The sequence below is a fragment of the Lissotriton helveticus genome, chromosome 11 (genome assembly GCF_964261635.1).
Source record: "Lissotriton helveticus chromosome 11, aLisHel1.1, whole genome shotgun sequence".
Lineage (NCBI taxonomy): Eukaryota > Metazoa > Chordata > Amphibia > Caudata > Salamandridae > Lissotriton > Lissotriton helveticus.
The window spans coordinates 1,096,223,438-1,096,247,459 of NC_136072.1; the positions used below are offsets into that span (position 1 = coordinate 1,096,223,438).

General features: G+C 43.0%; 1 protein-coding gene across 1 annotated transcript in view; it reads left to right on the forward strand.

Moving 5' to 3' along the window:
• RAB36 (RAB36, member RAS oncogene family) overlaps positions 1-6,749 on the forward strand; it is a 125,820-nt gene extending 119,071 nt beyond the window's left edge. The window contains exon 11 of the mRNA XM_078667756.1: positions 1,888-6,749. Coding sequence (XP_078523882.1) covers positions 1,888-1,952 — 65 coding nt within the window. The 3' untranslated portion in view covers positions 1,953-6,749. The remainder of the gene's footprint in view (positions 1-1,887) is intronic.
• Positions 6,750-24,022: the final 17,273 nt, after the last annotated feature.

Consider the following 24,022-nt stretch of genomic DNA (forward strand, 5'->3'; position numbering starts at 1 on the left):
ATAGAGTGCTATACGGCTGCTATACCAATCAGGTTCTTGCCCATGTGCAGATTCAAGTTGGTGACCCTATATGCCAGAGGGGGCTGCCATGAAGTTGATGTGAAGGTTGCCATGCCGATCAAACCTACACTTGTGTTCAATGTGTAAGTGGGCTACCCTGTATTCCAAAGTGGGCCAAAGTGATGTATGCTATGATCATGTTGTCATCCGTGTTCAGTGTGCAAATCAGCAACCGTGTATTCCAGAGGAGGCTGCTGTGAAGAAGAACCTGCTGCTGTGCCAAATGGGCCGTCACTCTAGAGAGGAGCAGCTGTGGTGACCCTATATGCCAGACGGGGGCTACTGGAGGAAGACAAGGATTGTAGCCTGGTGGATGCCTTTGTTGTGAGGAGATGCCTCCATGGTGACCCGTGCGGGCCTGAGCCTGAACTGAGGATCGGAACCAGAAACTTTTTAAATACCTCCACATGTCCCCCCCACCACATACACACATTCCTGTGGGCAAGACCAAAGAAAACATACCCTTCCATCGGAGGAACACCGAGAACACCCAGCCAGGGCCCCTGCAGAGCCATGTGTGTGATACTCACCCAAGGCATCTGATGCAGCAGCCGTGCCCATGAGACAGACGCTCTTGGAGACTCCAATCGGCCAATCCCTTTCGGTGTGGGTAAGACTGAGAAAAGTGCCAGAAGGCCCTGGGGGAACTGGTCTGTAAGATATCGCTTCATCCCTGGAAGGCTTTTAACTTTTCTAACAGAGTTGGAGTGACACTCCTGAGACTCAGATTGCTAGTGATGCCTAACCTGAATGTTGCCTATAGTGAAAGGAGAATAACCACTACTGCTAGTGAGAAGGAAGTGTGACTCAGTGGTCTGCCAATAAACACAGAAAGAGATGCTTTTCGAGACTCTGGGCAGCCATGGGGGGTCATCCCTGTTGGTTTAAGTAAGACTGAGCTAAGGGCCGGAAAGCCCCAGGGGAACTTCTCTGTTTGATAGCCTGTTGTCCCTTGAACACCTTTGACTTTTCTAACAGAGTTGGAGACGCACTCCCGAGACTCAAACTGCTAGTGGTGCCTAACCTGAATGTCGCCTATAGTGAACGAGAAATAACCACTACCACTAGTGAGAGGAAAGTGTGACACGGAGGACTGCAACTAAACACTAGAGCTCTGACCTAAGAGGGCTTTGTCTAATGTGTGTGTATGCCGTATTCTACTTTGTTGTCTTATATGAATACTATTTTTATCATAAAATAAAGTATTTGACTGGATAATCATTTATTGCTGCTATTGAATATATTTTGAGTTGTGAGCCGGTGTTCACCTCCCCTGTCTCTACCTCCACCCTTGAGAAGCTTTGGACTTCTCGAAGTGATCTACCACTGAGAGTCAAGTGGTGATGGGGTACTTGGCCCAGTTGCTCAGGATCCATAGTAGGGCGGGCCGAGGGGTAAAATACCCAGTAGCTCCTGCTTGCCCCTAGGCCCTCTAAACGAAGTTCGGACTGGAGTTTTGGGAGAAGATTAGAAGGTAATGTAGTGTGAACCTTGGAATAGTAGATGCATTGAGAGGGGACGGAGTTAGGGAGAAGATGGGATGTAAATCTAGAGAAAGGCTTGATGCACTTGGAGGGAAAGAAGTGGTCAGAGGCACAGGAGTATATGTAGTGTGAATGCAGTGGAGAATTGCTATGGGTACATTGAAAGAGGAGACATCGGGAGAGTTGGAGACTGGTAGAAGATGTCTGAGAGGTAGAGGAGGTGTGTAGTGTATGATAAGAGGTATGTTTTCGATAGAGAGGAGACAGGTAGGGAAGAGTACTATAGAGTAAACTATGGCATAAAGTTTCTTAACATTAACATTGTGTTTTCTTTTTCTCTTAGAGTTGGACGGAAGCTCCCAGGAAAACACAAACAACAGTGATCCACCCAGCATCAACTGCTGTTAGCACCCAGGCAGGCCACAGAGTTTTGGATTTCACCCAGGGCATGATCACCAATGGGTATCATTCAGAGCATGTTGGGACTTGTGCACACAACTTTCACGTCTTGTTTGAGAGTTCACTGCTGCTTGCTCGTGGTGGTTTATGTGTACGTTTGTGTATGTGCTAACACAATGCAAGTCCTTAGCTTGCGCTTTTTTATAAGCGCTTTCATAGCTGTTGCTGTCTTGAGAAACATGTGCTTCTCCATGTCCTACCATTGTTTCATGTTACTGAGTGTCCTCAGGGACATTACTATAGAGACAAAATGTCTGGGGTGGACATATCCACAGCATGACTACAAGCTACCTCAGAAAGAAGTAAAGAAAAGAAAGGGCTACCACACACATTCACACCACACATCAGTGAGAGTCAGGCACACACACAGATCTGCCCAGATTGGCATCTCTTTAACATGAGGCAACGAAAACGAAACTAAAAAGTCAACAAGCCAGCCATCTACAATAGGAAATGTTGAAGAACTACTAAAACAGGCACTGCTAAAACTTTTTCTGAAAGCCGAGGGCTGAGAAATGAATGTACAAAATGTTGCATTCCTCATCTTTAGTCAGGCGCATGGACAGTAATGCTGTCTAAATTCTGCTATACACCTTTCATCGTCTTCTTACCCTCAATTTTTTATTTTTTTCATTTCCACAATCCCCTTCATTTGTTTCCCAGGTTTTGTTTAGGATTGTCATTCATAAGTCTTTAAAATTTCACGTAGTGCTGCAGTTTGCATACCTCATTTTAGAAATAAAATACTCTTGAGGTTGTGCTGTTTACATGCCTCACTTTAGAAATATTCTGTCGATTCATACCTAGAAGATATTGGCAAATGCAGCGATACATGCTCCCTTGTCCAGCGCTATCTTGTTATCAAGTAGGCAAACTTTCATAAATATCTTAATACTCTGAAAGTTAAAACCCTCTGGAGTTTCCATCATAAAACACATGAGTTTGGAAGATGGACAGCGTACAGCTCTTTTCCCCGAATGCAGTTAGGATATATATTTTATCTTAAAAGTCTAATCTTGAAAAGATGGAGAGGAACATATCTGGAAAATCAGGATTTTGTTTAGCTAAGGCAATGTCTCACAGCAGTTCATAATAGAACAATAATCCTCGCATGTGGGATTTGGTCTGGAGAATATTGCCCTTCTGCTTTTTGATACATAAAATCTCAAAAAAATACTGTATGACAATTATTGTAGGTATATAGCAGAGTTAAGCTTCCAATAGTATTATGCTGAAGATCGGCTAAAAGTAAAATATTTGATTTAATATGAATACTTTTTTGAATACTTAGGCACAGCCCAGCAATTAAATCTTGCATTTGTCAAATGCATATTCCCAAAATACAGAGATTGGCATCTCACGCACACATTAAACTCTAACTGTTACTTGATGATTACCTGAGATTTTTGTATTGAAGGCCTTAAATCAGGGGTGCTGGTAAAAATAAGAAGAACCAAAGAAGCACAGGATGATAATTCTCCAAGAGTCTTGTTATCACTTTCATAAAAAGGTGTTTATCATGTTTGGAATGTTAGTCATGATTCAGCACCTCTTTCTTTGGCTCTAGTCTCAGCTTCAGCTGAAAACTTGGCCAGTTATTTGGTATTCGACTGAATAATTATATCGATATTTGGAATACCCCAAAATCGATTATATCTAAATTACTTTAAAGCCTTGATACTTATTAGAATAGAAGGCATTAAAACTTTAGATACATGACTCGAGAAACTTTAAGAAACTTTCAAGGACATCTCTTCACAGCTACTGCTGGAAAATTAGCAGAATCTTGAAATAAAATCTGAAACATCAGAGTATTACTTCTGCACTGATTTCTCAATCACCCATTTTTTTGCTTTTGGTAGAAGGAAAACTAAATCTCTCTTCATGTTTCTCAGCTGCTTAAATGAGTAGTAGTTGTGCAAAAGGGTACTGACTACAGCTTCTCTCTTTGTGGTCTCCTCGGCTTACATGAGTTATTGCAAACACTTATAGCATTAGTACTATGCAGTAGTGTAAAGGCCACAGTGAGGCCACAGTTTCATCAATCCATTACTAAAGCCCAATACATCAGCATTTGATAATCAAATAACTAAAAATTGATTCCACCTCCATCCAGCAGGTGTGTGCTTCTTTAAACATAGGGAGTCAACTATCTCTTAGATTGTATTTGTAGGCTTGCCCAATCACACAGATGGGTATTATTCACAAAAATGCTGCTTTAGCTGATAAGGCAAAATATTGAACATGGCTGAGTTTGGAGTGGTTACGGGCTCTACAGGAAAATCCATATTCCGTTCTATGAGTATTCCAAAGACTTTCTGTGGCTGTTTCTTCTCCACTTCTGGCAGTAACAGCCATCTAAGGCAATTTAGTGTGTGAACGGCCACAAACATCTTCCACCGAAGCAAAATATTCTTTTCTTGAAGCCATCCGGACCCTCTCAATGTCTCGCCTCTACAAAATAGAATGTGTATCAGTTTTTCAATATAATCAACTTACCTCTCCTACCCCCACGTCCCTGGGGCTGCACAGACGGGATCAAAAATAAAATATATCTTCTCTCAGAAGTCTGATTTTGATGGCTAAGCATATATCCAAATCATGCAAAAACTTTGTTTGCTCCTTAAAAGCAGTGGGGATATGGTGCCTGATTCAAGTATGGGATGAAGGAACATTTTCCTTGCATACCTCCTTGATCTCACCAAATGTGATACCACTTTCTGTGGTGCTAGATGGTGATAGCTGCCTGAAAGCATTAGTCAACACAGTAAGGTACAATAACATTATAAAAGCAGTATTAGTATGCATATTAGAATAGGCCTTGAGGGTCATGGCTAGTTGAACCATCTTTAGAGAACCCGAGATCATCAGTACGTGCCTTGATCTCTCTTGTCACTCCTTGTACCTTGTCCTGCACAAGTGCAGCTCCCTGGCACACGTCATCACAAGATTAAGGAGTTCACAAAGCCAAGCCGCCTTGCAATTTTCACATGCAATGTGCAGCACTAGTGTCTGGAGAGACATTACATCAAAGTCAGAGACAGTGAATGACTATTGCAGTGACTATGGACAACTGTACACACCGTTTCTTTAAAAACATTGATAGGGTGGCATTTGATTTAAACCCAAAATACACATTGTCTGTATTTTTTGCTTGTGAATTTCGAGCAAGTTTGCCAGGTCTCACTATGTCTAAAAAACACAGATTTCACATTCATGAGCTTTTTAGTTACAAATCATTGCTTTTAGATGTGTTCATTCAATTAGCTCACTTGAAGTGAAGCAAGACTGCAATTTTCAGAATGTACTGATTCTGGAATCCTGCCAACGTGCAGTGATCTGGCAAGCATATCATGAGAAGAAAATTCTGCTGGTCTTTTATACCTGCACCTATTGTTAGATTCACATTCCTTGCTCAAATCTCAACCATTTCTTAGTCCACGTACAAGAATTAAGGAGCCTTTTTCTCAAGTAGTATCAGTGTCGGTTAGCAAGTAAACTTACAGACCACACATCTGGCAGATACAATGGTGCACTTGATCAAGTGGTCCAAGGATGCCTGTAATTCTTGTTTGAATCCATACTAATGCTTTGAATCCTGGTTGATGGCTCACTGATACTTTCTGTCGCAAATTATATAAAGTGGCCCAAGCCTACGACTTGTGAGATACAATTCTATGACAACATTTAACAGGCCGTCAATCTGAAATCGCAAACCTTTGTCACAAGACTAGTCATTTCACAGTCTCACACTACATCATACCAGCAAAGGGCAGTGATACCTTCAGTGTTTCCTTTTGCCACCTGGGTGTACTGTACTGGGTTGTTTGTTGCCATGCTGTACATGTAAGGGGCAGCAATAGTAGAGGGGGACTGATGTTTTCAAGGTGTGACAGAAGAGGTATTGGAGAAAAATGTGGTTCAAAGGAAATAGATGCATGCAAAGGTAGAGGCAACAGGCATGAGTTCACAGAAGAACAGAGATGGGTAAAGTATAGAGGGAGTAGGGAGGGCGACTGAAGGTGAGATATGCAGGACGAGGAAATGGGGAAGTGCATTGAAAATTAAGCGCTAAAATCAGACCCTATATATAATAAGTAAGAAGAAGTACTTGTGCAAATGAAATAGGATATAAGAGATTATTATCATAAGATGGAGGGTTTAGGAGATCATGTGGAAGGCTAGTGACTGGAATTATAGGAAGACCAAAGACATGAGAAAAGGGTCACAGTGGAAATAAAGGCTTTGAATGTATATGAATAATAAATAAGTTGAACATCACATTAGAGTTATTAGAATTATAAAAATGGGAACAACACTAGAAGTTGACAAAGGACAGGATAGGGAATAAAGAAAACTGCACAGGGAGCGGTCACAGGATAGAATAGGGACTAGAGGAAAAGAGGACTCTAAGATCAGAGTGGTCGAAGAAGGAAACTTGAAGTAGGAGCTATAAAGTAAACAATGATATGTGGAATAACATGAGCAAGTTTAATGTTTTTTAGATGTTAAGTGCAGAGTATTTTATTATTGTAATCTTTAATTTGAATCTTGCTTAAATCATGTGTTGTTGAGTGTCGTTTCGAAATGAGGTGTCCCCCGTGCCCCGAAATCACTGCCTTAAAAAAATGGAGGGCGTCTTCTCTGCGAAAAAGTAAGAACTCAACTGTGGTTACTTTTGTAAAGCATTTTTGGACCTTGCTGGAAAAGGTGCTAACATTTTTCAATAAATACTATATCCTGCTATTTTTGTGAGAAAGTGTTTTTTATACGTGCTTGTTTGCGGCATACAGAGCTATTCAATCCATCAGAACAGAGACTAGCCTTTTGTTGGAATTCTGAATGATGCTCGGAAGCGTTGAGTTCACCGCTCCTCTTTATTAGGTGGTATTGTATACTAAAATCAAAAAGAAATCCAATGTGTGGTTAAGGGCGTATAGTCAGAAGATAAACTGGAGATCTGTAAGGGAGGAGGACACTACTTGTACTGAAGTACAGAACTCCACCACTGTGTTCCTTATCATCTCACCTGTTGGCTCAGAGGGAGCAAAAGAATCCAGATGTCCCAATTGTTATTCTTGCCGTGGTATCTTGAAAGGAAGGAGTGAAGTTAGGAACAGGGCTAGATTATCTAGCTTTCAGAGCAGAAAATGATAGAAAAGGGAAAGGTGAATGTAAAGTAGAGTTAGAATGGGTAAACCCCTGCAACTTACCCTCTTGTCAGGCACTGGAGTATAAGAAAATGCTCTCCTATACAGGAAGACTTGTATGAAGTATTTCTGGGTCAAGGGTTCCTATGTAAGTGAACTGCCATATTACAATAGGCGCACAAAGAATATACAACTCTTGAAGCCAGAATATGGAGTAAAATTCCCAGACAATATAGTGTGGCTCTCTGATGAGCACCATGGAAGTATCCACCACTTGAAATTAGTTTTTAATAGGATTTATTCAGAGGAATAGGTCCACGGCTTCATTCCTCAGTGTGGATGATGGATTAAACCCAGATCAGTTGGCTGGGGGTGAGTGTTTGATTTGCTCAAACGCTCCGTCCATCATCCCCTTTGGTATCGCTTTGTTCGCCCTAAGTTGGCAGGGTATGACCAGACGTGGGTTCCTTGCTCACTTTGCCACAGGATTCAAGATAGCCTGGCTGATGAGGGTTATGAACCCGAAACCGGTCCCGGGATGCTTGATTCCGGTCCAGGGAAGACATAGCTTGGCAGCTCGGGCTGGACTGTTTCCATGAGGCATAGGGTCAGACTGATTTGCATATGGCCATGTCTGAACTGGGGTGGTTGAGTGAGCTAAGGAAATAATGATGGATTAAACCCAGATCAGTTGACTGGGGGTGAGTGTTTGATTTGCTCAAACGCTCCGTCCATCATCCCCTTTTGCATCGCTTCATTCCTCAGTGTGGCATTCCAGAGTGGGGCAGCGGATTAGAGATCCATGTCACAATCCAGAACGCCATGATAAATTACATAGTGGGACCCTAAACATATCATCATGCAGAAGCATTACTATTTGCAATAATGTAAATTAGGGGAAATAAAGAAACCATGAACAATAATAACAGTCAAATAGTAATTGTGCATACTGCATCACCTTCCCTTTTTAAAACAAACAAGTTAAAACCATTCAACCAAACTCAGGCAACGTAATCTATAAATATAGATAGTAGAGATGAAGTAAATCCATTGCTGGTGTATGATATGGGTTAACCTGGAACAAACATAGACTTGTCACTCGTACTGTTTTGAGAAGAAACATCTGTTGAAGTTCTTTCGGACAACAAAGGTACTGATGTTTGACGACAATCTTTCACACGCCAAGGAACATCTCCTTTGTGTGAGGGTACTGCACCGTATGGTCTAATCAGTATTCTCAACCTCCTCATAACAAATGTTCTTCAACATAAGACGAGCTTGCTCAGAAGAAACTTAAGTGCCACCATCCATTGCCCTCCAAAGTAACTGCAAACTTAGAGCCAGATGCACATAAAACTGGTCGTTATTGACTGGTTGCAATTTGTGACCAGTATTTTTGCGATCATTGTTTTATTTTGTGAACGGATCTATGGGATAATAGGTTGGTTTGCAAAAAAAGGGATTCGTAGTAGGGTGCAAGTCGACCTACCTCTTGAATATTAATGAGGTAGGTAGCACATTGCAACCCACTAGGAATCTTCGCCATTACAGTGATGGTGGCCTGCAGAGGTCAACAGACCACCATATCTGTGATTGCTTTTAAATAAAGCAACTTTATTGTTTTTAAATGCAACATGTTACCAATTCACTAAATGGGTTTAGAACATTTGTTCAAGCCATTTATCAGTCACAAATCCTGTGAGTTCCTAAATTGCAGACCTAGGGCCCGCTAAATAGCTTCCTACATCTAGCCCCCATGTACCTTAACTGATGCAATATATTAAGACTCTCCTTTAGCTACTCATAGGTTTTTCATTAAACAGTGTGCATCAAATTGACCTCTTTCAGATTATTTTTACAATCAACATACTTCCTACAATGCTTTTTTTTCAACAAGACTTTTGTTTCAATTGCACCTTTCCTCCGCACATCTACATCCAAACTTGCAGAACGCTCATGTTTACTAGATTCATTGATCCAAGCTGGCTTCAATATGGACACCGGATCACCCCCTCTCAGGAGGAGGAAAGGTGGCACACCATTAGTACTCTGCGACGTTGAATTGTAACTTTAAACCTTCTCTTGCACATATGAAAACACAATCTGTTGGATAAAACGGTCTGAATGGCCTTTGGCAAGTGGTGATTTGGCCTCTCAACTAACCCATTAGAGAAAAGACTATAGAGCTACTCTTTAAGATGTTTCAAGCCATGCACACCCATAGACTGCACCATGTCTGAAGAGGGGAGATGTATGCTATAGTCTATTCAGAAAATCCTCTCCAAAAGCTTCTTGATATACATTGTGGGTGCTGCTTTGACAAAAGAAAAGCACAACCACTTTGAATAATTCTTAACAGCAACAATAAGGCACTTGTGATTCAGCAGATTATAGGGAGCTAGCAAAATCCAACCTACTTCTTGCCATGGACCACAGGATACAAGGGTTCTGCACGGTCTTTCAATGTATGTCTGAGATAAGACATTCTTTACAACCATCAACAAATTTCCTAACCTGGCCATCTATGGAGGGCCCTTTGAAGTGGAGGCAGATTGCTTACCTGGGAACAGCAAAGAATATAAAACACAGGCGAGAGAGAAACAGAAAGTGTGGTGACTGGCAAAAGGAGATGCAGAATGGGGAAAAGGACACATAGGAAATAGAGATACAAAGGAATGTAAAGAGAGATAAAAGACTTACCCCAGATGCATCAAGCCCATATTCTGCGAATTCTAAATTGCGAAAAATACCGAATCGCAATTTAGAATTCGCAGAATGGGATGCATCAAGAAAAGCGAGTTAAAAATACGAATCGCAATCGGCCGCAATTGCCGATTGCGATTTTTGCAAAATCGCATACAATTTGCAGAATCGCCCGTTTTCCATGTAGAAATTGCGAACTCGCAATTACCGAAATCCAAATTGCGATCTCGTTAATTGCGAGATCGCAAAAACAGGATGTCGCATTTCAAGCACTATGATGACATCACAACCAGGAAGTAGGCAGTTCCCTCCCTCATTCAGAACACAGAGCCTGAGAGTGGAAGCAGCACAGCCCAGAGCTCCACAACAGACTACCTGCAGCACCACACCAGGACACAAAGAACAACTGTAAATGTCCCAGGAAGCAGCAGGGAGCAGTGCACCAGGCAGAAAGAGGAAAATAAAATTCTCAGAGCAGGAACTAGAGTACCTCATTGAGGGAGTCTCAAAGGACCATGACCGCCTGTTTGGAAAGGAGTGCCGGAGGGTGCCTGAGGCGGACAAGAGGCGTATTTGGCTGCGCATCCGCGCAAAGGTGAACTCAGTCGGAGTGACCCAGAGCTCCATCAATGATCTAAAAAAGAGGTGGTACGACCACAGAGGGCGTGCCAAAGAACGCATCGCTGACAGGCTGGGGGAGCGACTTGCCACCGGAGGAGGAGAGCCCACTGTTGCACCCAACACTCCACTGGAAGACCTGGTGGAGGACACCCTCAATCCTGCAGCTGCGTGGGGGTCACCCGGCTGGACTCCTCCCGACCCACCCAACAATCCCAAGGTAAGTGCCATGCGACTGTGACCCCGTCCCCTAACAATGCCCATGACTCCAGAGCTAGCTATTTGATAACCCCAGTAATGCAGGCCATGCATACCTGAAATGCCCTATTGCATTGTGGAACCTGTAGTGTGACCACAATTCACGGATAGCCACACACAGCCAGACCTGTCAAGTGAAAGTTATTCCTAAAGCCAGTCAGGGAATGCAAGCCTGCATGCATGTAGCAACATCCCATGTGCAAGATACATACCATTAATCATGCACCCATTTACATCACAGGTGCGTCTGAACAACCCAGCACCGACAGCGAGGCCCTTCACATAGAGGAGAACCCTGAGGACACCGAGGGAGAGGGCCATCCTGCCCCACGACCCGGACCATCAAAGTCAGCAGCAGGAGCACCACCACCTCCCCATGTGGACAGGGCCTGCCTGTAGCCACAGGAGCCCAGCAACCACCCCATGTCACACCCATGGCAGTGGTACAGGCCACACCACCACCACCCAGGAGGCAGACACGGCGCACAGCCACTGTGCGATCCCAGTCCAGCGGACTGATGAGGCAGCTGCGCGACGTCCCAACACGCGCTGGCAGGGGGGTACAAGTCCGGGATCCTGGGCTAGCCATAGAACGCCGGATGCTTGCAGTCCACCAGAAGCAGGAACGGCACTTGGCAGCCATCCACCTGCAGCTGAATAAGACTGCGCGAAATGTGGGCCAGCTCACAGAAAGCATGCAGGTCATGACCGCAGCTGTCCGTGTGAACAGCCAGATCCTGGTGTCCCAGCAGGATATCACCCGCCGCCGCCACCGCCAGCTGATGACCCGCCTGTCAGCATACACGAGATCTAACCATGTCATAGGAAATGCCACCTCCCAACTTTCGCGCCGCTCTCTTGGGATGCAGATACAGATGGTGCAATGCTGCCAGGACGTCGCCAGGGCCCTTGAGCAAGTCACCACAGCTGTGCAGAGTCTGCAGGCGTCTGGCCATGGCCAAGCAAGTGGGGGGATGATGCCAGTGAGGGCACTTCGAGTCACAGCAGCCTGTCCTTGCCGCTGGTAATCGAACGCCGCCGCAGCACCAGGCCCACTGCAGCATCACGGGCCAATAGTGTCGTGGAGGACGTTGAAAGGAAACTGGGTGCGTCCGGCCGGAGGCGCCAGTGACTCAATGTACTGTACCAGCAGGGCCATGCTGATTACACAAGCACGCCCTCTTCTCTAACATGGGGCTGTATGAGGGAATACAGTTCTCATGTAAATTGAAATACACATTATTGTGAAAATAATAAGAATTTATAGTCACAAGTTAATCCGACTCATGTCATTATTTCATTCGTCATGCATGAGTGCAGTGTTGTGTGAGGGTAATGGGTGCACTAGAAACAGTTCATTGTGATATGGTTGGGGTGCCTGTATCCTTCAGCAGGGTTCTCCCCGCGTGCATGATGCACATGTGCAGGTGGGGGGTTGTCCCCTTCCGACTCACTGCCAGAGATCTCCACAGGTATCCTCCACTTAGTAGCAATATTGTGGAGTATTGCACACACTGCGACGATGCGGCAGCAGACCTCAGACTGGTATTTGAGGGCCTCACCAGTCTTGTGTAGGATGCAGAATCTGCTCTTTAAAAGCCCAAATGTCCGCTGAATGCAATTTCTAGTGCGAATATGTGCAGCATTGTAACGCCGTTGCTGTGGTATGCAGGGTGGAGGTATGGGGTGAGGAGGTACTCACGGAGGATGTAGGCACTGTCACCTGAATGAAAGGAGCAGAGGATGAGTACCTGTTATGCGCAGCTACATGGTCTCGATGTACTGTTTGTTGGCATGTGTACTTACCTAGAAGGTGTCCTTCGCCAAAGTCTCCCCTGCCAAGGCGTGTGTGCATGCCGCTGTGCTGGAATATGAAGGAATCATGCGTGCTCCCCGGGTATTGTGCCACTATGTCGGTGATGATAGTCTTTGCGTTGCAGACCATCTGGATGTTCAGTGAGTGGTAGGACTTGCGGTTCCGGTACATGTATTCTGTCTCAGTGGGTGGGCAGATGTGGATGTGGGTACAGTCAATGCATCCAATTACATGGGGGAATTGTGCAATGTTGTAAAATTGTAGCTTGGTTTGATTCAAGTCCTGTTGGGTGGTTGGGAATGTTATGTAATGGTGTCAGCATGGCCTCCAGGAAACTCCTTAGGCAGCGGGACAGTGTGCTCTGGGACATCCCCCCTGCAACTGCAACTATCCCCTAGAAGCTTCCGGAGGACAGGAGGTGCAGGCTGCACAAGACCTGGACATGGGTGGGCACGGCATTGGTCCTCCTCGTTGGGTGCTGCATCAGGGGGTCAAGGTCCCGGATGAGCTTGGTAATCATTGCCCCATTCAGCCTGTACTTTGAGTAGATTTCCTCCTCAGTCTGGCCCAGGAGTGTAATCCGCTGGTGGAAAATTCGCTCCTGGATCCGGCGTCTGTTCCTTGCTGCAGCCTGGAGCCTTCGCCGCCTTACCACCATGTAGAGTCCTGGCATTGTGAATGTCCTCATGCTCCTACTGTGTCTCCTTAAGTGTGTTTGTTCAGCCCCGCACCTGTAGCTAGTTAGGATTTTTTTTTTTTTACTTTATGGTTACGACCTGGTTTGGGTTCTCCTTAAATTGCGCCTCACAAATAGCGATTTTCAGCTTTTTTGCTAATTGCGATTTTTCCTGCATTTCATTTGCGATTATTTTGCGACTTCGCAAATGGAATCGCAGAATCATTGGGGAATCGCAATTACAGAATCGCAAAGGGGGTTCCACCTTGATTCTGCTATATTATTTGCAAAGTCGCAAAATATATTTCGCGATTTCGCAATTTGGTTACTTTTCTTTTGATGAATTGCGGATCATGGAATTGCGATCGCAATAGCTGATTCGCAGCTATTGCGATCGCAATTTGTGTTGATGAATCTACCTGTTAGGGCCTCATCACGATACGGTTCGGACTGCAACCGACAGCTTGCCGGTTGCAGTACGAACCGCATCTACTGCTGTGGTCCAACCGACGCATTAGGATGCGTGCGGTTGGAGGCAGGTGTTGGATGGACCGACCGACACAACCGACGGGCTCATGGAGCCCGTCGGTCGGTCGGAAACTCCTCATAATCCCTTATGGACGGTGTTTCCGCTGTCCAGATAATGATGTTGGTTTCTGGCAGCCTTTCCATGACGGCCTTTCCAACATGGAAAGGCTGTCCCAAAGCGACTTTGGGGGTCCCAAGCAGGCCCCCGGCCCTCCACATGTGGCCGGGGGGGTGGGGAAACCTATGGTGCCCCCTGAACATCCCTGCATCATGTGGCAGGCACCTTAAGGTGTTTAAAAATGTACATTTTTGAAAGGGAGCTGCACAAGTTCCCATTGAAAAATTGAAGTTTGCAACCGTACCATGTGTGGTCGCATCCTAATTGCGGGGGTTGGACCTGAGGTTGGTCTGTTCCCAACCAGCAGCGATGCTGGTCGAAGGGAACTCTGACTGAAATCGTAATCAAGGCCTTAGTTATCTACCCGAACAGAACCTGCAATAAGTAAGAGATGCTGAACCGAGAGGAGGCTTGCATAGTGGGACCAAGGACTTTCATAAGCCCTCCTGGGAGAGAATCGGTTTGGGAGTGATCCCGACAAGACACATAGGCCTGAGGTTTCGTCCAGAAGCACAAGAAGCTGCAACACCATCTGCACAATGTGGACTGCAGCCTGGAAGGGCCAACCCCATATTAGACAGCAACACCCTGACCTTTTGTGGAGACATCTGTAAACGAACAAAAAGGTCCCTATGGGGCAAGTAGAAGCCTATCCTCCGTGGCAACATGTAAATAAACCATCAATAGTTGGGTTTTTGGTCTGAGCTTAAAACAGAAGGTATTCAATACATTTCCCCAAAATTTCACTTAAAGAATGTTTCATATTCAGTTTAATTGTTCTACCCAGGTCACAGGGTTCCTGCGTTGCCCCTTTTTCCTTAAGAATTATTTTGTGGAGAAATACTATAGCTACCATGCTCCAGGAGGATTGGGGCCTAGTCAGGTGGGTGACTAAGGAAGGGAGCAGGATTTGCCCAGTTTGGTAAGGTTGGGCATGATGTAGTGAGTCTGAGAAGATTAGGGGAAAGGAGAGAGCCCATAATTAAACTCTGGGCCTTACAAGTCAACATTCAGAGGTGCACAGGGACGGGAGCCAGGCCTGGAGTAGGCCGCACAAACCTCTCAAACTCATGATTTAAAAAATATTATTGGCTTTGTCCAGCTTCATTTATGTAGACCAATGTGAACAATGGTATCAACATAAATTGTTCCTTAGCACTGTTAATGCTTTTTAATAAGAGCCACTTGTAAGGCATGATCACTCACTACAGCAGATAAGTGAAGTTTTTTTTCAAACACATCATTTTATATATGTCCTCAATAATAAAAATCTGCAACATTGTTCCTAAAAATGTGTATCATTTATTTCATTTTAAAATGTAATTCAGCAGAGTATATATTTCAATTGCTGAATACTTATTTGTGTTTCACAGCTGGACAAAACACTGCACATCACAGCACTGTTTACTTTCTGTTTTGTTCATGGATTTACCATTGCTAATTCACCACTAATGCTTTATGGGTTCCGGAGTAGCATGCTACTCGCCGAAAAAGTGCTTCAACACCCCATCAGGGTAACAAGCGCTATATATATATATATATATATATATATTCACTGAAAAAACCATAGGTTTCACACATGTTATAGTTAGCTGGACATTACACTCATACAAAACCATTGAAATTCCCCCGTTATAGTTAGTTCAGCTAACTATAACTCGCGTGCCCGCAATGCACTGCTGATGACGTCACATATAACATAACTCATGGCATGGTCAGTGACATCACTCATGACATCACTCATGACATCTCAAATGACATCACTGTGGGGGAGCCCTGCATACTTCAAAATAAAACCCCGGGGTGGCGTTCCCCGGGGCTCGGGGGACCTTTCAACCCCCCATTATAGAAAAAAATTGCCCCCGGGATTCGCCCCCCCCCCCTCTCGGGAGCTAATTAAGAATAAAACTGACTTCTAGTTTTCTTTTCTCCTTTTCCACCGCGTACGAGTACGATACGCGTACCCCGTGGTTTTTAAATAAAAATAAATAAATTGGGGGGCTAAAGATCCATGTGGGTCCCCCTCAGCAGGCCTAGAGGGTCAACATTTTTCTACCCTGCCCCCTTTCCTTATTTTTCAACTTTGTTTTACTGTTTTCTTGTGACTTGGTGCTACCGAGGCACAAGATGGTCGCCAACACTTCCTGGTTTCGAGTGTTGACAGACAGTTGACAGCCAATCAGCATGCAGCTCTCGCTCGTAACAGAACGGATCTCCGTCCGCTTGTAGAACTCTGTCTCTAGATATCGCTATGATTTTACTTGTAATTTTCTCAGAAACTACTGAACGGATTTACACCATTTAACAAAAAGCACAATCTGCGAACCCGAACTCTACCTCTCTGCCAAATTTGGTGTAATTCCGTTCAGCCGTTCGGGCTGTAGCCCTGGCTAAAGGTCCCTATGGAAAATTGCATGGGGAAAACACGTTTTGAGACACCCCTTTTATCTCGGCCCCCACTTGACGAATCACCCCCAAACTTTCAGGGAAGGAGCAGAACCGAACAGGCCATTTTCTTGGAGAAATTTGCAAAGATTCGTCCACCGGCGCCAAAGTTATTCCAAATAGAATGTTGTGGATTTCCTATGGAAACTAGATCCTAACTATAACTACCTAATGGCGACCGCCACTAGGTAATATATATATATCACAACATTTTTCATTTTGCCCAGACAAAAGGGACGGCTATGGGTTTTTCCTTTAGCCCAAGCTTTGCCTGTCTCACCATGGGCTGGTGGGAACAGAAGTGGGCATGGCAATCTGAAAATGACGTGATGTTGAATAAAGTGATATTGTGGCTACGCTTTATCGACGACCTCCTCATAGTGTGGGATGGCTCAGAAGATGAATTTAAAGAATATTTCAAAATCCTCAACTCATCACGGGCCAATTTCAAATTCACATAGGAAATGAGTGACAATAAAATAATATTCTTGGACACTGAAATCTATATCAAATCCAATGAAGTACACACCACTTTGCACAGGAAAAAAACCGCAACCAATGCGACATTGCACGCAAGCAGTTTCCACCAGCAGTGCTTATTTGAAAACATCCCATACGGAGAATTTTTACGACTCCAAAGAATTTGTTCGGAAGAAACTGAATGGGACAAACAGAGTACGTCCATGATGAAAAGATTTGAGAAGAGAGGATACTCAAAAGGTCACATAAAGAAAGGCTGGGAAAGAGTAAGCCAAAAGTATAGAAACACCTTATTACAAACAAGGAAGAGACAAGAGATCAAGGAAAGTGACAAAGAAGTAATAAGATTTATAACAACCTTCTCAAATGAATCAAAACGCATCAGGGATATCCTGAAGAAAAATTGGAACATTTTGAAGATGTATACTACTATTGGTTCTATTGTGGGCAATACGCCACAAATAACATATCGTCGAGCACCAAGCTTAAAAGACCGTTTGACCAAGAGTCATTTTTTCAAAGAAGACAAGAAAATATGGTTGAAAGGAAATGGCTTTAAGACATGCTACAACTGCAAAGTGTGTCAGATAGGTAAACCAGTCCAAGAGGTTATGCTAGCAAATGGAAAAATTTGGAACATTGAAGAACTTATCCCATGTATGACACCATATGCGATCTATGTAATTGAATGCCCGTGTCAATTAAAATATGTGGGCAGCACTAAGAATGAATTGAAAAAGAGGATTTTGGAACATGTTAGGGCAACCATACATCAAGATAGGAGCAATGCAGTTGCCAAACATATGGAGTCTCACCTCAACAGTGAGTGGAAAAGCCTAAATTATATGGCATAGACACTGTAAAAAAACCTGTGAGAGGAGGAAACAGAGAAATCATGTTGAGAAAGAAAGAATCAAGATATATTCTCAGTTTGCGAACCATGACTCCGTATGGGCTGAATCAGAGCGAGGAGATGTATATACATTTGTAAATGGACATATGGACAGATGATAACATGAACTTTATGTAAATATGGCAGAGCTGAAACAGGGATGTCTTTTCGCACCATGGATTTTGTTTAGGTTATAATATGAGTTTATTAATTATAATGCACAGGTTTTTTACATAGAATCTAGAAGTGTGATGACACAAAAAATTGTTTAATTTGTTCAAACATTAATGGGTAAAAGGATTATGAGAGGTACAAAATTAGGTATATTTTGATGCATAAATTTGCAAATGAATAGATTTGGATTAAAAGATACGAAGGGCCACTGGAGGCATTAATTTATAATGTTTGAAAAGTTTATAGGAGGAAATATTTGTGTATGAACAGCAAAATAATGAATTAGAAGTAGGTTTGAGTAAAAACCAGGGTACATCGCTCAAAATTCTGAGTGACTATAATACTAGTTAGAATGTTTACAATCATCACACAATAGAAATAATTTATTTTGTTACTTGATTATATAATTTGAGCAAATTTGGGATTTTCACTGTATATTAGTTAGCACTACAATAACCATAATGCCCTCCGTGTAGGAGGAGCATGTTGATGTAACACATGAGCCTTAAAAACGAATGAGAAAATGTGGGCGGCACCGTGAACAAGATCTCAGTAGGAGATCGAAACGCGTTGGTGTTTGGAGTGTTCGGAGTCTGTTAAAATAAATATTTTGGATTGACCTCAATGGAGTTTTGGTGTGCGACCCAAATTCTTTTCATCTGAAAAGAGATTATTACATATATATATATATATATATATATATATATATATATATATATATATATATATATATATTACCTACTGGCGGTCGCCAGTAGGTATATATAGTTAGGATTTTTTCTCTATGGGATTTTTGAAAATTCTATGTCTAATAACTTTGGCGTTTGTGGACGGAATTGGCTGAAATTTTCAGGAAAATGGCACATTTTGTTTCTGAGCAGCCCCTGAAAATTGGGGGGGGTTCGTCCAGGGGGGGTCGAGAAAAAAGGGGGGTCCCAAAACGTGTTTTTAACATTGAGTTTTCCATAGGGCGGTTGGCCTCACTTTTAGCCCGAACGGCTGAATGGATTTGCACGAAACTTGGCAAAATTGTAGGGACTGGTAGCCCGATGTGCCTTTTGTAGGTCTCAATATATGTGCTACAGTGGATTTTGAGAAATTAACGTTTAAAAAAAGATATATATCTGTAACAGCGGACCGGGCAGCGCTCCAGTACGCGTACTTTTCGCGCAACGGAGCTTTGTGAAGCGAAGCTGATTGGTTCTCCGGCGTCTGTAAACATTCCAAACAGTCCGTAGCGGCCGCCATCTTGTCTCTCGGTAGGATCGAGAGACAAGAGGAGGCCAAAGCGAAGGGGCAAATGACCATAAGGGGGCATAGTAGATCCTTGCTGACCCCCTAGGTTTGATGTGGAGGTTTTAAAAGGGCCCCGCGGGGCAAAAAAAAAAATAATAATAATAATCGAACGGCTGAATGGATTTGCATGAAACTTGGTAAAATATTAGGGACTGGTAGCCCGATGTGCCTTTGCTAGGTCTCAATATATGTGCTCCAGTGGATTTTGAGAAATTAACGTTCAAAAAAAGATATATATCTGTAACAGCGCTCCGCTTCGCGTAACGGAGGTTTGCGAAGCTGATTGGTCATTCTGTCACTGGGCTATAGTTGGGCTACATCTGGCTGATATTTGGGCTACATTTGTTTTTTTTGTCTCTGGCGGCCATCTTTGGGCTACATTGGGCTACATTGGGCTTCATTGGGCTTCATTGGGCTACATTGGGCTACATTTGGGCTCCAACATATATATAGGCCAATGTAGCCCAATATATATTTTTCAAAGTTATTTTTCGTAAAAACCACTGGAGCATATATCTTGAGACATAGCAAAGGCACATCGGGCTACCAGTCCCTACAATTTTGCCAAGTTTCGTGGAAATCCATTCAGCCGTTCGAGCTAAAAGTGAGTCCAACCGCCCTATGGAAATGAAGGAAATGAATGGGTAATTTGTAATTAGCAAATAGCTCATCGCAAACTAGGAATGGTAAAGAATCGCTATTTATTCCTTAAAGTTCGCTATTTAGGAAATGCAAAAAACTTTGATGATACATATGGCGGTTCATCTCTAACAAGATAAGAAGCATAGGGATAGATTTATGATGACTGGCGCATCACCAGGGATGTGTTAGTCATTCTGTGCCGCTGTTCCGTCACCAAGTCACATGACCTGCTGTGTTTACGTTAAGCGCTTTGCAGGGCCTCCCGGTTTGCTTCCAGAAACCTGTGCTTTGCGACTCGGTAAGCGTACCAGTTCGCTAACGTAGCACGTCATATGACGTATCACGCGACAACGCGAAACGTCATGCGGACGGGAGGCGTCACGATGTTGTTTTCTAACGCGGCAGTTGCGGTAAAGAAACGTTTACCGGCTCGCGGTCTATTTCGCGGCATCAAGGTCAGCTAACGGGAAGCTTCCCGATTCGCGAAGCGGGAACGAAGAAAAAAAAATATTTAAAAAAAAAATTATTAATAAACATATAAAATATATTTTTGGATTTAAAGAAGAATACATTTTACAGCTACAGATATTAGCTGTTAAAAAACCAATGAAATTCACTGAAAAAACCATAGGTTATAGACCATATATAGTTAGGAATTAGCATTTACAAAACCTTGAAAATTCACTGAAAAAAACATAGGTTATAGACCATATATAGTTAGGAATTAGCATTTAGAAAACCTTATTTTACTCACACAAAACAATTGAAATTCCATATATAGTTAGTTGCACTAACTATATATCGCGCACCCGCAATCCACTGCTGATGATGTCACATATTACATCATTCATGACATGGTCAGTGACATCACTGATGACATCACTGATGACATCTCAAATGACATCACTGATGACATCACTGATGACATCTCAAATGACATCACTGATGACATCATGACACACCAATACCAGTTACTACATACGCACTCACTGATTCCTACGTCTACACACACATTCACTCATTCACCCATACAATCACTCATACATACAGTCACTCATTATTACAACACTATCATATGCACTCATACACCTATGCAGACAGTCACACACTGCCACTCATCCATGGAGTTACTCACACACCAAGTCAGTCCTGTAAAGAATCAATCACACTTCCATTTCTTCATCTATACAGTTAAACACAGAACACCATACTTCAGTGACATCACTGATGACATCTCAAATGACATCACTGATGACATCACTGATGACATCTCAAATGACATCACTGATGACATCATGACACACCAATACCAGTTACTACATACGCACTCACTGATTTGTACGTCTACACACACATTCACTCATTCACCCATACAATTACTCATACATACAGTCAGTTATTATTAGAACACTATCATATGCACTCATACACCTAGTCAGTCCTGTGAAGAATCAATCACACTTCGATTTCCTCATCTTTAGTTAAACACAGAACACCATACTTTTCACACATATACTAACACATACTTACTCTCTTATACAATCACTGATACAAGTACACATTGATATGCACAGCGTCACACACCTCCCAGCCAGCCACACACACACTCAGTCTTCCATCCATCCAGTCATTCTTCAATATGTAAAACGTATTTAAACTTTACAAAAGCACACAGACACTAGATGATGTCATCATTGATGTCACTGACCATGTCATGAATGATGTAATATGTGACATCATCAGCAGTGGATTGCGGGTGCGCGATATATAGTTAGTGCAACTAACTATATATGGAATTTCAATGGTTTTGTGTGAGTAAAATAAGGTTTTCTAAATGCTAATTCCTAACTATATATGGTCTATAACCTATGGTTTTTTCAGTGAATTTTCAAGGTTTTGTAAATGCTAATTCCTAACTATATATGGTCTATAACCTATGGTTTTTTCAGTGAATATATATATATATATATATATATATATATATATATATACATATTGTCCAAACAATTCAAAATCAGCGCGCTCTCAGGAAAAAAGAGGAGTATGCCGGTCTGATATAAAGTGCTGTTTAAGTGCTGTTGGTGATTAAACAGCACTTTATATCAGACTGGCATACTCCTCTTTTTTCCTGAGAGCGCGCTGATTTTGAATTGTTTGGACAATATTGAAATAGCCGGACCTACTCCGCCGGCGTGCACGCCACCTTCCTAGGGTCGGAGGGATCCAGAAGGAGTGATTTGCGTTGGATATATATATATATATATATATATATATATATATATATATATATATATATATATATATATGCAAAGCAAACCTTTGTACCTCTTCTATCCTTCTGCTACCCTTCTCAGTCCAAATAACTGACTAACATACCCACCACTCAAATTACTTTCATATTTCACTATACTAATTCTACACTAATCCTTTAATGGGTTCCGGAAAAGTGTGCTACTCGCCGAAAAAGTGCTTTGACGCCTCGTCAGTGGTAGTAAGCGCTATATAACAGCAATTACAATACAGTACAATACAATTGCCATTTCTGAGGCCAGTGGTCGCAAAAGCAATACCAGGGGTCGCAAGGGGAAAGCCATGAGCGCAGCTGCAACCCCTAAATGATGCCCATGGGACCACACCTCACAGGAAGAGATCTCATTAACCTTGTATATGGACTCGCCCAATGGGTATTGGAGAAAGATCAAATAAGAGTGATTCATCCTATACTCTGGTAGAGTCTTTTGTCCCCGGCCAAAGCCACCCCAGGCCACTAATAATATTGTCTCCGTTTACGAGTGATAGCAGAAACACCGAAATGCCCTTCATGAGCCACCTCAATCAACTTGTGTTGTACCTTTTCTGGTGGCATAAATATATCCTGACTCTTGTTAACTATTGATAATTCGAGTGCAACCTGTGAAAAACTTGGCCTTTCCGAACTCCGAGTTCTATCTCATAATATGCTCCTTTGATCATATACTCCTTCGCAAAATTAAAAATATGATCCTCCTGTAGCCCTCCATTCAGTCCTTCTGTGAATTGCCAAACTCACTTCATTAGTTAAGTATCTACAATGCAATTATAATCACCCCCACATGCTACCTTATCATCAGCGTCTTCACTAGGAATATGAGAAAGGTAACCTGCCCAAAACCTCTTCCCACCAGGAACATACTAGATGTCAAAATGTAACTCTTGAATGCGAGACATAGACCTTGCCAGCCTGAATGATGCTTTGTTTGAACAACTGTTGCTTAACACCAAAGTCTCCTGAATACATTTCAAACCTTGTTCCCCATATGTACATTTTGAATTTATCAACAGCCCATGAACAAGCAAGAACCTTCCTTTCTATGGCAGTGTCATTGTGTTCAGCAGACTTCAAAGTCCTTGAAGCAAAAGCCACAGTTCTTTTCTATCAGACCATGGACTCGGCACAACTCCCAGTCAAATGCACTTGCATCTACTGTGATAGCCTGCCTTAGACAATGTACTGGTTTGACTGCAGAGGCTCCAATTATTAAATTCTTAACTCTGCAAAATGCTCCATTCACTGCATCTGTCCAACCCTATTTGACACCCATTTTTAATAAATTCCTCGAAGGTTGAACCACTAGGTCATACCCTTGCATCCAACCGAGAGTATTATTCAATTAAGCCCAAAAATGAACACAACTCTTCTTTGTCTTGTGGTTTAGTCACATTCTTAATAGCCTGAACTAATTTAAAGTTAGGCTTAATGCCTTCAGCTGTTATCATCTGTCCCAGGTATTCCAGTGGCGTAGGAAGGGGGGTGCGGTGGGTGTGGGCTGCCCTGGGTGTCATCCTTGAGGGTGGTGACAAAATGTCACTGAGGCGGGTGACAACATGGCAAGATTCCATTCCCCAGCTCTCACTTGCCGTCTTCAGTGTGGCACAGTCGCTGTCGGCAATCCGTGGATTCACCAGCACCCCACTCCGCCTGCGGGGTGGCGAACGCAGGTACCGCTCCGGGCTGTCTCAGGTCTACGCCACTGAGGTATTCCACAATTTTGTGAAACATTTGCATTTTTCTGTTATCCGTCGTGCTACACTTCTTGTGGATAACTCGGTTTATTTTCTCTCATTCTGCTGTTTGAAATTTTGTGCATGAACCAGAATATCATCCTGGAATACCTGAATGCCACCTTAACCCTCAAACAACACATCCATTATTTTTGGGAGAACACACGCTGGGGATGCCAGGC